The sequence below is a fragment of the Coregonus lavaretus genome (assembly GCF_964263955.1).
Source record: "Coregonus lavaretus genome assembly, chromosome: 5".
NCBI classification, from domain to species: Eukaryota; Metazoa; Chordata; class Actinopteri; order Salmoniformes; family Salmonidae; genus Coregonus; species Coregonus lavaretus.
Genome location: NC_139992.1, coordinates 55,073,389 through 55,087,983, shown reverse-complemented (window position 1 = coordinate 55,087,983; position 14,595 = coordinate 55,073,389). Strand labels below are relative to the sequence as shown.

At 41.4% G+C, this 14,595-nt stretch overlaps 1 protein-coding gene across 3 annotated transcripts in view; it reads right to left on the bottom strand.

The window, feature by feature from the left end:
- The window catches only part of LOC311130097 (cell division cycle protein 16 homolog), a 58,787-nt gene that overhangs the window by 29,233 nt on the left and 14,959 nt on the right, over positions 1-14,595 (bottom strand). For all 3 annotated transcript variants that reach the window (XM_084162766.1, XM_084162768.1, XM_084162767.1), the window contains 7 exons: positions 10,464-10,604; positions 9,831-9,990; positions 9,212-9,306; positions 3,668-3,801; positions 2,394-2,473; positions 2,223-2,272; positions 1,813-1,886 (listed from right to left, as the gene is read on the bottom strand). In XM_084162766.1, coding sequence (XP_084018892.1) covers positions 1,813-1,886; positions 2,223-2,272; positions 2,394-2,473; positions 3,668-3,801; positions 9,212-9,306; positions 9,831-9,990; positions 10,464-10,604 — 734 coding nt within the window. The remainder of the gene's footprint in view (positions 1-1,812; positions 1,887-2,222; positions 2,273-2,393; positions 2,474-3,667; positions 3,802-9,211; positions 9,307-9,830; positions 9,991-10,463; positions 10,605-14,595) is intronic.

Below are 14,595 nucleotides of genomic sequence, written 5' to 3'. Positions count from 1 at the left end.
ATGCTGGTCGGATTTGCGTTTATCGTCGAAGGAATGAGTGAGGCCTGTACACTGGAGCAGGATCGATTTGGAGGTGGAGGGTACGTCATGGTCTGGGCTTGTTGTCATTGCAGGCAATCTCAACGCTGTGCTTTACAGGGATGACATCCTCCTCCCTCATGTGGAACCCTTCCTGCAGGCTCATTCTGACATGAACCTCCAGCACGACAATGCCACCAGCCACACTGCTCGTTCTGTGCATGATTTCCTGCAAGACAGGAATGTCAGTGTTCTGCCATGGCCAGCGAAGAGGCCGGATCTCAATCCCATTGAGCACGTCTGGGACCTGTTGGATCGGAGGGTGAGGGCTAGAGCCATTCCCCCCAGAAATGTCCGCGAACTTGCAGGTGCCTTGGTGGAAGAGTGGGGTAACATCTCACAGCAAGAACTGGCAAATCTGGTGCAGTCCATGAGGAGGAGATGCACTGCAGTACTTAATACAGCTGGTGGCCACACCAGATACTGATTGTTACTTTCGATTTTGACCCCCCCTTTGTTCAGGGACACATTATTCAATTTCTGTTAGTCACATGTCTGTGGAACTTGTTCAGTTTATGTCTCAGTTGTTGAATCTTGGTATGTTCATACAAATATTTACACGTTACGTTTGCTGAAAATAAACGCAGTTGACAGTAACAGGACGTTTATTTTTTTGCTGCGTTTATGTATGTATGTATGTATGTATGTATGTATACTACCGTTCAAAAGTTTGGGGTCACTTAGACATTTTCTTGTTTTCGAAAGACAAGCAATTTCACAGAACAGCGCAAACTGGCTCTAAACAGAATAGAAAGAGGAGTGGGAGGCCATATCTCAGACTGGTCAATAAAAAGAAAAGATTAAGATGGGCAGTCTGATATATGGCTTTTTCTTTGCAACTCTGCCTGGAAGGTCAACATCCCGGAGTCGCCTCTTCACTGTTGACGTTGAGACTGGTGTTTTGGGGGTACTATTTAATGAAGCTGCCAGTTGAGGACCTGTGAGGCGTCCGTTTCTCAAACTAGACACTAATGTATTTGTCCTCTTGCTCAGTTGTGCACCGGGGCCTCCCACTCATCTTTTTATTCTGGTTAGAGCCAGTTTGCGCTGTTCTGTGAAGGGAGTAGTACACAGCGTTGTACGAGATCGTCAGTTTCTTGGCAATTTCTCGCATGGAATAGCCTTCATTTCTCAGAACAAGAATTGACTGACGAGTTTCAGAAGAAATTTTGAGCCTGTAATCGAAGCCACAATTGCTGATGCTCCAGATACTCAATTGGTCTCCAGAAGGCCAGTTATATTGCTTCTTTAAATCAGCACAACAGTTTTCAGCTGTGCTAACATAATTGCAAAAGGGTTTTCTAATGATCAATTAGCCTTTGCTAATCCAAGTTTATCATTTTAAAACAACGTGCCATTGGAACACAGGATTGATGGTTGCTGATAATGGGCCTCTGTACGCCTATGTAGATATTCCATTAAAAATCAGCCGTTTCCAGCTACAATAGCCATTTACAACTTTAACAATGTCTACACTGTATTTCTGATCAAATTTATGTTATTTTAAAAATGGACAACAAAAATAGCTTTTCTTTCGAAAACAAGGACATTTCTAAGTGACCCCAAACTTTTGAATGGTAGTGTATGTAAATAGTACTTTGCAATGTGTAGATTTGATTCAGCAGCAAGCGAATTAATCAAAATATATTTTATTCTACATTCTATTGAATACCAACGTCTGACTGCTGAAAATAGAATAGGCCTGGCAATGAGAAAAGTCATTGCATCATGTACCTGAGATATCGACGCGCGTGTTCATTTTTGTGACCGACCATTAGATAGTAGCATCCCACAGCAAACCAAGAGACCTGGATGAAAACAATGTTTACCATTTGATTAGTGGGCAAATGTTAATGCATAAAGAAAACAAACATACTGTACCAATTAGAGCTTGGATATGTGCACTGTCAATATGCAAGTATAGACGGGTATCACAGGAGGTTGGTGGCATCTTAATTGGGGAGGATGGGCTGGTGGTAATGGCTGGGAGCAGGATGGTATCAAATACATGGTTTCCAGGTGTTTGATGCCATTCCATTCGCACCAGCCATTATTATGAGCAGTCTTCCCCTCAGCAGCTTCATGTGGCGGGTATACTCATAGCAGAGGAGAGTAGTGGTATACAAAGCAGGGGTTATACTTACTGGGTTGTTGGGATACAAGTCCACAAGCTTGTGTGAAAGGTAAAACAGTTCTGTGGGTGTATAAAGAGCAGAGAATCATGGTACATATTTTTTCTCAAACAATTTTGATTTATGAGATTCATGAGTATGCATGAATAAACACACTTAAAAGGAGAGCATCAACAGGCTTACCATTTGCTTTGCTGAGCTCCACCAGTGTTCCTATATGAACAGGTAAACAGTTGGCATGGAATGGGTCTTTCACCATCACCCTTGAAGAAACAAAACATTCAGGATATGTAGACGGGCCAAATTATCAGTATGAAACATACCCTTTTCACAGAACTGAGCCGAGCTGAGAGAATAATATTCCAATAAACATACAAAACATGTTTGTTGGAATACAAAACATTAGGAACACCTGCTCTTTCCATGATAGACTGGCCAGGTGAATACTATGATCCCTTATTGGGATCACTTGCTAAATTCACTTCAAATCAGTGTTTTGAAGGGGAGGAGACAAGTTAAAGAAGGATTTTTAAGCCTTGAGACATGGATTCTGTATGTGTGCCATTCAGAGGGTGAATGGCCAAGACAAAATATTTAAGTGCCTTTGAACGGGGTATGGTAGTAGGTGCCGGGGCACCGGTTTGTGTCAAGAACTGCAACGCTGCTGGGTTTTTCACACACAACAGTTTCCTGTGTATCAAAAATGTTCCACCACCCAAAGGACATCCAGCCAACTTGCCACAATTGTGGGAAGCAATTGAGTCAACATGAGCCAGCATCACTGTGGAACGCTTTCAACACCTTGTATAGACAATGCCCCGACGAATTGAGGCCGTTCTAAGGCAAAAGGGGGTGCAACGTAGTATTAGGAAGGTGTTCCTAATGGTTTGTCCACTCAAGTGTATATCATATCAGATCTTATAAACAAAAAAAAAGGTTTGTTTGGCCGATTTAACACCTGCAGACTCGTCTGAAGGTAACCCATACAAACGAACGGACGTAGTTTTGTGCCAACAAAAAGGAGTTAAATGTGTCCAAAAGAAAAAACGTAAATATTTCCTGAGCTTTCTTATATCTCCTAGATATAGGACAGACACTTCAAAATCGTATGATTTATTTTGACTGTCTTTGTCATTTATGAACGTGTTATTTAATGCTTCAATAGGCTATATATAGTAGTAAAGGCCAAATTCAATATTTTATCCCCTCCCCCCAAAAAATGTTTGACCTGGGGTCTTAAAATTCTAAATCAAATAGCTAAATGATCCATGGTATGACCATCTTAAAAGCATTCAATATGTTAGCTTAGTACCCCCCAACAGCTTAGACGTTTAGAGGTTAGAAACAAAAAAAGGTTAGTTTTGCCGATTAACACCAGCAGACTGCCAATAAATAGGAGGGGCCAGTCTGTTTATTTCTAGTTAAAAGGTGGGCCAGCGGTTAGTTATCAAACTTACATGGAAGTGAGTTTGTAGCACACTTTGAAGTTGCAGTTGTAATAATGCCTCTCGGCGAGAGAGACCACCACATCCAAGTTGTCCTGGAGACCGTTGACCATCTCTGGGACCACCATATCACTGGGCTTGTTATACTGAGAGAAGGAAAGAGGGATGGATGGAGGTAGAAAAGGGAGGGGAACAAATTAGGAATTGTAACAAAAGCACCATCATTAGCAATTGAATCAACATTAATTTGAGACAAATGACCACTCTTAACCTTAGTAAAAATCAGGGGAGAACATTTTAGGGTTTTGCTGTCATGGTAACTGCTCGACTGACAGGGCAACTGTAGATGACCAATACTAAATAGGAGTAATTGTAATATGGTTCGTTCTGAACTATAGGGCAAAATCCAAAGTGATATGCGATGACCTACTGTGGCGGGAATGACATTTCTTCAGCCGGTTAATGTCATGCAAAAGACTGTCGGTCTCACGGTAATTGACCGTTAATTAACAAACACGTTCAGCCTCTCTAGGCCTCCATGCATAGAAGCTGCTGATGCGTGCCTTTGGAACATCTACATTTAAAAGTCTGATTTATCAATTTAATATACACCATCACAATAAATCCATTATTTTTGTCATGTCTAAAGAAATATGAAGAAAATGTATTTCAGAAGAACAAAATACAAGTTGGCCTATTGTATGTTCTCTGGCTATACTCCATGCCATAGGCTTGTTCATTTAGCAGAGATAGATATGCTTACAAGTCCTGTGCCATTATTTTATAATATGATTTTATAGTAAGAATAATTTAATTTAACTTAGCTGAATAAAATAGAATGGATATTTTTCCCATTCTGGAGAGTGTGAATTTGAAGTGGCTATGTTGAGCATAAAAGTGATCATTTGAAACAGCTCCTATATGCTAGATTTAGAGGTATTTGGCAACTTTAGTTGTGAATGATACAAACCTTCGAATGTCTTAGAAATCAAAACATGGGCTGCATGATGCTACTATAGGCTATTGATGATTTAAGAAAGCTTCAAAAAAAATGCTTGCGCTCTGTTCCTTGCCTCAAGCCGCACAGCGGTTCTCTCATCAATTGATAATATTTTCACCCATCAGATTATCCTCAATTTAAACTAGTCTTTACTAATATGTACAATTAATTAGAATGATAAATGGGCCAAATGGGCAGAAGAAAAAAGACGTAATCCGTATGCACTCGAATAGTGAATGGAGGCGCGCGCTTTCCCGCCAGTCCGTTTTTCAATGATGCCGGTACTTCGGTTTTATAGCGGAGCATGTTCATAATACGAGCAGCTGAGAAGTAAATATAAAAACACCTATTCCACTCCACGTGTCAACCACTGTTTGAGGAGCATGCGCTCACAGTGCGACAGGTGATATTCCGCCTAAACTGTGTGCCATGGGCTCTCCAACCCTGTTCCTGCAGCTACCCAGTGCTTAATTTGGGAGGTGAAATCTGTTCGGGAACATCGATAGTAAAATGTTCACAACAAAACATTTAATTAAACTGTTGACAGCCCCTCTGCGCGCTCTAGAAAGGAATAAAGGAGAGCAAGGAGAGATGGAAACGCATGGTGGAGATATATTCTGTTTAGCTAAAAGGTAATGTGTTACCAAATTACTAAGCTTTTCAAAATCAAATTCAGTACAATTATAGGCTAACTCTGTACGCCACCCTGCACAATCAATGAACCAACAGCATCGCCAAGGGCTATACGTTCTCTACCAGACTCATGGATAGATATTTTGGAGAGTAACATAAGGTAACCAGTCAATAATAATAATAACAACAACAACAATCCACACTCACAGGCGATTACTCGAATTTGTTTACTTTTGGAGTATAGGCTAGACCAATTATGTACCAAAGACATCTTGAAATCAGTGTAATTGATTATTATTGTATTTTTTTTGCAATGCGTAATATACAGTGAGGGAAAAAAGTATTTGATCCCCTGCTGATTTTGTACGTTTGCCCACTGACAAAGAAATGATCAGTCTATAATTTTAATGGTAGGTTTATTTGAACAGTGAGAGACAGAATAACAACAAAACAATCAAGAAAAATGCATGTCAAAAATGTTATAAATTGATTTGCATTTTATTGAGGGAAATAAGTATTTGACCCCCTCTCAATCAGAAAGATTTCTGGCTCCCAGGTGCCTTTTATAGAGGTAGCGAGCTGAGACACTCTTAAAGGGAGTGCTCCTAATCTCAGTTTGTTACCTGTCCACAGAAGCAATCAATCAATCAGCTTCCAAACTCTCCACCATGGCCAAGACCAAAGAGAGAGATTGTAGACCTAAACAAGGCTGGAATGGGCTACAAGACCATCGCCAAGCAGCTTGGTGAGAAGGTGACAACAGTTGGTGTGATTATTTGCAAATGGAAGAAACACAAAATAACTGTCAATCTCCCTCGGCCTGGGGCTCCATACAAGATCTCACCTCGTGGAGTTGCAATGATCATGAGAACGGTGAGGAATCAGCCCAGAACTACACGGGATGATCTTGTCAATGATCTCAAGGCAGCTGGGACCATAGTCACCAAGAAAACAATTGGTAACACACTACGCCGTGAAGGACTGAAATCCTGCAGCGCCCGCAAGGTCCCCCTGCTCAAGAAAGCACATATACATGCCCGTCTGAAGTTTGCCAATGAACATCTGAATGATTCAGAGGAGAACTGGGTGAAAGTGTTGTGGTGAGATGAGACCAAAATGGAGCTCTTTGGCATCAACTCAACACGCCGTGTTTGGAGGAGGAGGAATGCTGCCTATGACCCCAAGAACACCATCCCCACCGTCAAACATGGAGGTGGAAACATTATGCTTTGGGGGTGTTTTTCTGCTAAGGGGACAGGACAACTTCACCGCATCAAAGGGACGATGGACGGGGCCATGTACTGTCAAATCTTGGGTGAGAACCTCCTTCCCTCAGCCAGGGCATTGAAAATGGGTCGTGGATGGGTATTCCAGCATGACAATGACCCAAAACACACGGCCAAGGCAACAAAGGAGTGGCTCAAGAAGAAGCACATTAAGGTCCTGGAGTGGCCTAGCCAGTCTCCAGACCTTAATCCCATAGAAAATCTGTGGAGGGAGCTGAAGGTTCGAGTTGCCAAACGTCAGCCTCGAAACCTTAATGACTTGGAGAAGATCTGCAAAGAGGAGTGGGACAAAATCCCTCCTGAGATGTGTGCAAACCTGGTGGCCAACTACAAGAAACGTCTGACCTCTGTGATTGCCAACAAGGGTTTTGCCACCAAGTACTAGGTCATGTTTTGCAGAGGGGTCAAATACTTATTTCCCTCATTTAAATGCAAATCAATTCATAACATTTTTGACATGCGTTTTTCTGGATTTTTTTGTTGTTATTCTGTCTCTCACTGTTCAAATAAACCTACCATTAAAATTATAGACTGATCATGTCTTTGTCAGTGGGCAAACGTAAAAAATCAGCAGGGGATCAAATACTTATTTCCCTCACTGTATGTATGTATGTATGTATGTATGTATGTATGTATATATGTATATATATATATATATATATATATATATATATATATATATATATATATATATATATATATATATATATATATATATATATATATATATATATATATATATACACATACATACACACACACACACACACACAGCTCTGGAAAAAATTAAGAGACCACTGCAAAAATATAAGTTTCTCTAGTTTTACTATTTATAGGTATGTGTTTGGGTGAAATTAAAAACAATTTATTCTATAAACTACTGACAACATTTCTCCCAAATTCCAAATAAATAGTCATTTAGAGCATTTATTTGCAGGGTGACGGACCCTCCAAATGGTCTTATCTGACCACAACACTTTCACCCAGTTCTCCTCTGAATCATTCAGATGTTCAAAACTTCAGACGGCCATGTATATGTGCTTTCTTGAGCAGGGGGACCTTGCGGGCGCTGCAGGATTTCAGTCCTTCACGGCGTAGTGTGTTTCCAATTGTTTTCTTGGTGACTATGGTCCCAGCTGCCTTGAGATCATTGACAAGATCCTCCCGTGTAGTTCTGGGCTGATTCCTCACCGTTCTCATGATCATTGCAACTCCACAAGGTGAGATCTTGCATGGTGTCCCAGGCCGAGGGAGATTGACAGTTCTTTTGTGTTTCTTCCATTTGCGAATAATCGCACCAACTGTCGTCACCTTCTCACCAAGCTGCTTGGCGATGGTCTTGTAGCCCATTCCAGCCTTGTGTAGGTCTACAATCTTGTCCCTGACATCCTTGGAGAGCTCTTTGGTCTTGGCCATGGTGGAGAGTTTGGAATGTGATTGATTGATTGCTTGCTTCTGTGGACAGGTGTCTTTTATACAGTTAACAAGCTGAGATTAGGAGCACTCCCTTTAAGAGTGTGCTCCTAATCTCAGCTCGTGACCTGTATAAAAGACACCTGGGAGCCAGAAATCTTTCTGATTGAGAGGGGGTCAAATACTTATTTCCCTCATTAAAATGCAAATCAATTTATAACATGTTTGACATGCGTTTTTCTGGATTTTTTTGTTGTTATTCTGTCTCTCACTGTTCAAATAAACCTACCATTAAAATTATAGACTGATCATTTCTTTGTCAGTGGGCAAACGTACAAAATCAGCAGGGGATCAAATACTTTTTTCCCCTCACTGTATATATCCTTTAAAATATATTTCCCTTTATTACTTTCCAACCCCACCACCCCTTCCCTAATTGGAGTAAACTAGTGAACAACAATGCTTAGGCCTCTACTTCCAGCTTATACATACTATATACATTTTATGGACACAGTCAATTTTACTGCGGTTTGTTTTTACTTATAAACTTCCTCTACCCTCAATCTCTCTGATCATTTTCATGATGTCCATCCGGTTTGCTTCTATATGCCATATCTTTCTAACTGTGCTTTCACAAAAGCTCTCAACCTATAACCTATATACTTATTATGGACACAATATGCTTTACATTAGTTATCTTGTTGTTATTAGTTGTTATTAGTCCCATCCTTCAACTCCATTCAACACCACCCATCTATCTCTTAACACTATCCATATTGGATTTATATTTGCTGTTGAACTTCTTTCTTCAAACTGATCATCACAGTGAGGTGAGTTTTAAAAGCAAGATACTGTTTTGATGACAAGTGTTTGATGTGATTTGCGATTGCTTTTGCAATGATGTCAGAGTGGTTAGAGGGACAATCAAGCCCTGAGTATCAGGCCATTAGGACCTGATGGTCCTTACAAAGTTGGGTACTACCAAAACATGTCCAGAGTGCACAAGAGGAGATTACTGCGACTCAATGGTCACGTGGAATTTTACTGCGGTCATGACTCATGACTGCCGGTGTGGCGGTAATAGTCACCACAACAGCCCTATGATGACCTGGGTATTCAAATACAGAAACATGGTGATCAACATTGACCGTGTAAAAACTGAACAGTAACATAGGAATACAAACAGAACGGACGTCATGACATGGAGGATAACAGTGGATGTACCTTCTTCAATTTATTCTCAAACAGGAAGTGAAGTAATTTGTCTTCCTCCTCGGTGCACTGTTGGCTCAGAGGAAGTGAGTCCAGGAAGTCCTTTTCTACAACACACAAAAATGGAGGGGCTTGGGTAAGAAAAATAAACAGTGCATTCGCAAAGTATTCAGACCCCTTGACTTTTTCCCCATTTTGTTACGCTACAGCATTATTCAAAAATTGATTAAATCGTTTTTTTCCCCCTCATCAATCTACACACAATACCCCATAATGACAAAGCAAAAACAGGTTTTTAGAATAATGTACATTTGCTAGAATTTATAAAAACCAGTTTTTGATTTGTCATTATGGGTTATTGTGTGTAGATTGAAGAGGGGATTTTTGTTTACATTTTTTAATCCATTTTAGAATAAGGCTGTAACGTAACAAAAAAGGTAGAAAAAGTCAAGGGGTCTGAATACTTTCCGAATGCACTGCATACCGTCATCTGCCTACATAGCATATACGGTACAACTACATTTACCCTACAGAAACATCTGTGTACAGTATACCATTATTGACATAAAATAATTGCACAAAATAATCTATATTACTCCTGCTACACACGTGCAAAACCCATAAGGATCACCTTCCTGAGCGGTCAGCATGTGATGGGACGTTAGAAGGTCGAAGGCTTCAAAGCAGTACACGTCCAGTTTCAAGGCCTCTTTGTAGCTGGATGTGGCCAGAGGCCGGTTGTCCATGGCATCATAGATCTTCCCCCGCAACAGACAGATAGAACTGTTGATCTGAGAGAGGGCAGGTGAGGAATGAGGGAGAGCGAGCTAAAGAAAGATGTGAGACCACAGGGGTCAGGACCAATGAAGCAGCATCAGTCGGGGAAGCCTCCAGGGGCCTCTGACATAAAAAAAGACCCACACATTAATTTTGTATGAATATGGCAGCTGGTGTGGCTACTTGGTGAACGACAGAACCCTTTAATAATATGGTGGTGATTATTACAAAAAGGAACATTCATAGCTTTCAAAAGGAACAATTCATGAAAATGCAACGAAAAGGGTCTTTGACATGGCAACTGAGTATTCAATCTCTTCCTCAGTCACCTAAAATACAGAATGCAAATACTGTAGTTAACCTGTAACCACAAAACCATAAATGTGAAGAGACTGGAAAATCACATTGTAAGAGGCTTGAACACAAACGTGGCATTACAGGGCCACAAAAACAAATTGGACCCTATTGTGTAAGAGGGGAGACTCACAGAGGCAGGGCTCATCTCCCAGTCCTTGGCCGACTCTTGTATCCCGTGGTCTTCTTTGATACTCCAGTCCAGCAGCTTCTTGCTGGCTGGCTCCTCCATGTCCAGGATGTCTAAGGCCTGCTGGAACTCTTTGGCAGCATACTGCACAAAACACAAACAATAAGTTAGTGCTTCCAATGGGTCAGCTCAGTTAGGAGCATGGTGCTGGTAAACTCAGGGTTGTGGGATTGATTCCTGCATAGGCCACATATAATTAATTTTTGCGCCACTGTCGATGCTGACAGTTCTGTAAGACCATTTTGATAGGAAGCACCTGCTTCTGAAGACTTATCTCCCTCACTAACTTTAAGCATCAGTTGTCAGAGAAGCTTACCGATCACTGCACCTGTACACAGCACATCCAATTACCTCATGCCCATATTGTTATTTATTTTGCACCACAGTATCTCTATTTGCACATCATATTCTGCACATCTTTTACTCCAGTGTTAATACTAAATTGTAATTATTTTGCACTATGGCCTATTTATTGCCTTAACTCCATAACTTGCTACATTTGCACACACTGTATATAGATTTTCTATTGTGTAATTGACTGTACGTTTTGTTTATCCTATATGTAACTCTGTGTTGTTGTTTTTAAATCGCACTGCTTTGCTTCATCTTGGCCAGGTCGCAGTTGTAAATGAGAACTTGTTCTCAACTGGCTTACATGGTTAAATATAGGGAAAAAATTTTTATAACGTTACAATATTCGGGAATAACAGCACACAAATAGGATGTACTTATCCTTGCAGACTAGAGACAAGTACAAGTAAAACAGAGTGGGAGAAAGTAGAGCCAACAGCTTTTGTAATACAAAAGAAAAAAAAGGGGTGAAAAGTGTCTAATAGACAACATAGTGAGGGGAAAAAAGTATTTGATCCCCTGCTGATTTTGTACGTTTGCCCACTGACAAATACATGATCAGTCCCACCCATGATGGTCCCAGCTGCCTTGAGATCATTGACAAGATCCTCCCGTGTAGTTCTGGGCTGATTCCTCACCGTTCTCATGATCATTGCAACTCCACAAGGTGAGATCTTGCATGGAGCCCCAGGCCGAGGGAGATTGACAGTTATTTTGTGTTTCTTCCATTTGCGAATAATCGCACCAACAGTTGTCACCTTCTCACCAAGGTGCTTGGCGATGGTCTTGTAGCCCATTCCAGCCTTTTGTAGGTCTACAATCTTGTCCTTGACATTCTTGGAGAGCTCTTTGGTCTTGGCCATGGTGGAGAGTTTGGAATCTGATTGATTGATTGCTTCTGTGGACAGGTGTCTTTTATACAGGTAACAAACTGAGATTAGGAGCACTCCCTTTAAGAGTGTGCTCCTAATCTCAGCTCGTTACCTGTATAAAAAGACACCTGGGAGCCAGAAATCTTTCTGATTCTTTCTGACTTATTTCCCTCATTAAAGTGCAAATCAATTTAACATTTTTGACATGTGTTTTTCAGGATTTTGTTGTTGTTATTCTGTCTCTCACTGTTCAAATAAACCTACCATTAAAATTATAGACTGATAATTTATTTGTCAGTGGGCAAACGTACAAAATCAGCAGGGGATCAAATACTTTTTTCCCCCTCACTGTAGGACATATTGTCCATGGGCCAGAGGGCCACTTTGGAGTGGCAAAGTCTAATGATGATTTTCATTAACGTAATGTCTGTGGATTGTATTTTGGTATGATAGCCATGTATCGGAGGTAGCTAAATGTGGCTATCACTGCGTTATATGAATTATATGTTCGCAAGGAATAATGTCGCCAGAGGGGATTGACTGCAGTTTTACGGGCTCCTAACCAATTATAGTTCTACTGCTGTACCATCTAGAGCATCCTGCCTGGTTGCATCACAGCTTGGTATGGCAACTGCTCGGCATCTGACCTGAAGGCGCTACAGAGGGTAGTGCGTATGTCCCAGTACATCACTGGGGCCAAGCTTCCTGCCATCCAGGACCTCTTTACCAGGCAGTGTCAGAGGAAGGCCCTCAAAATTGTCAAAGACTCCAGCCACCCTAGTCATAGATTGTTCTCTCTGCTACTGCACGGCAAGAGGTACCGGAGCACCAAGTCTAGGTCCAAAAGGCTCCTTAACAGCTTCTACCCCCAAGCCATAAGACTGCTAAACAGTTAAATCAAATGGCTTTCATTGCAAATGCATTGACCCCGGGGGGGGGTTTACGCTGCTGCTACTCGCTTTTTATAATCTATGCATAGTCACTTTACCCCTACCTACATATACATATTACCTCAACTAACCTGTACCCTCGCACATTGGCTCGGTATCAGTACACCCTGTATATAGCCTCATTATTGTAATTTTTTTGTGTAACAAATTCTGCATTGTTGGTTAAGGCTTGTAAGTAAGCATTTCATGGTAAGCTCTACACCTGTTGTAGTCGGCGCATGTGACAAATACAATTTGATGTGATTATGTTTATGACCCCCATGTGATTAGTTGGGCCAACAGGATCAGGGTATGAAATGTAATTTTGTATTATCAGGGAACAATCTTCACAAACTAAGGCAATTTGATATGTTATTAACTTCATAATACAACACATTAAGGTATGAAACAATTGTAATGACATCTCTATATACATTTATGCACTTTGGGATATATAGAGCCAGAATGGACAGTATTAGGATGTGCTCTATCATCACATGGTACCCTGAATCAGGGGTACTCAACTACTATTTGAGAGGGTCCAGTCACACATATTTCCTAGATGGCAAAGGTCCGGATGGATAGTAACAATCCCCCACCTCGCGACCCCAAATTGTTCACACCACTCCTGTTGGCGGAGAGAACATTTTTACCATTTTAAAAGCTCATTCCCCTCAATTCTACATATTTTGCCATGGGGTGGACAGAAGTTAATTTCCTGCAATTCTACAAATTTTGCCATGTCTTGTGTGTTATACCCGAGTGACAAAATAAGTCGAGGCCCCCGAATACGTAATCTGGCCATAACTACAATATTTAGATACAGTGAGGGAAAAAAGTATTTGATCCCCTGCTGATTTTGTACGTTTGCCCACTGACAAAGACATGATCAGTCTATAATTTTAATGGTAGGTTTATTTGAACAGTGAGAGACAGAATAACAACAAAAAAATCCAGAAAAACGCATGTCAAAAATGTTATGAATTGATTTGCATTTTAAATTAGGGAAATAAGTATTTGACCCCTCTGCAAAACATGACTTAGTACTTGGTGGCAAAACCCTTGTTGGCAATCACAGAGGTCAGACGTTTCTTGTAGTTGGCCACCAGGTTTGCACACATCTCAGGAGGGATTTTGTCTCACTCCTCTTTGCAGATCTTCTCCAAGTCATTACGGTTTTGAACCTGAAGTTTGGCAACTCGAACCTTCAGCTCCCTCCACAGATTTTCTATGGGATTAAGGTCTGGAGACTGGCTAGGCCACTCCAGGACCTTAATGTGCTTCTTCTTGAGCCACTCCTTTGTTGCCTTGGCCGTGTGTTTTGGGTCATTGTCATGCTGGAATACCCATCCACGACCCCTTTTCAATGCCCTGGCTGAGGGAAGGAGGTTCTCATGCAAGATTTGACGGTACATGGCCCCGTTCATCGTCCCTTTGATTCAGTGAAGTTGTCCTTTCCCCTCAGCAGAAAAACACCCCCAAAGCATAATGTTTCCACCTCCATGTTTGACGGTGGGGATGGTGTTCTTGGGGTCATCATAGGGAGCATTCCTCCTCCTCCAAACACGGCGAGTTGAGTTGATGCCAAAGAGCTCGATTTGTCTCATCTGACCACAACACTTTCACCCAGTTCTCCTCTGAATCATTCAGATGTTCATTGGCAAACTTCAGACGGGCCTGTATGTGCTTTGAGCAGGGGGACCTTGCAGGCGCTGCAGGATTTCAGTCCTTCACGGTGTAGTGTGTTACCAATTGTTTTCTTGGCGACTATGGTCCCAGCTGCCTTGATATCATTGACAAGATCCTCCCGTGTAGTTCTGGGCTGATTCCTCACCGTTCTCATGATCATTGCAACTCCACGAGGTGAGATCTTGCATGGAGCCCCAGGACGAGGGAGATTGACAGTTATTTTGTGTTTCTTCC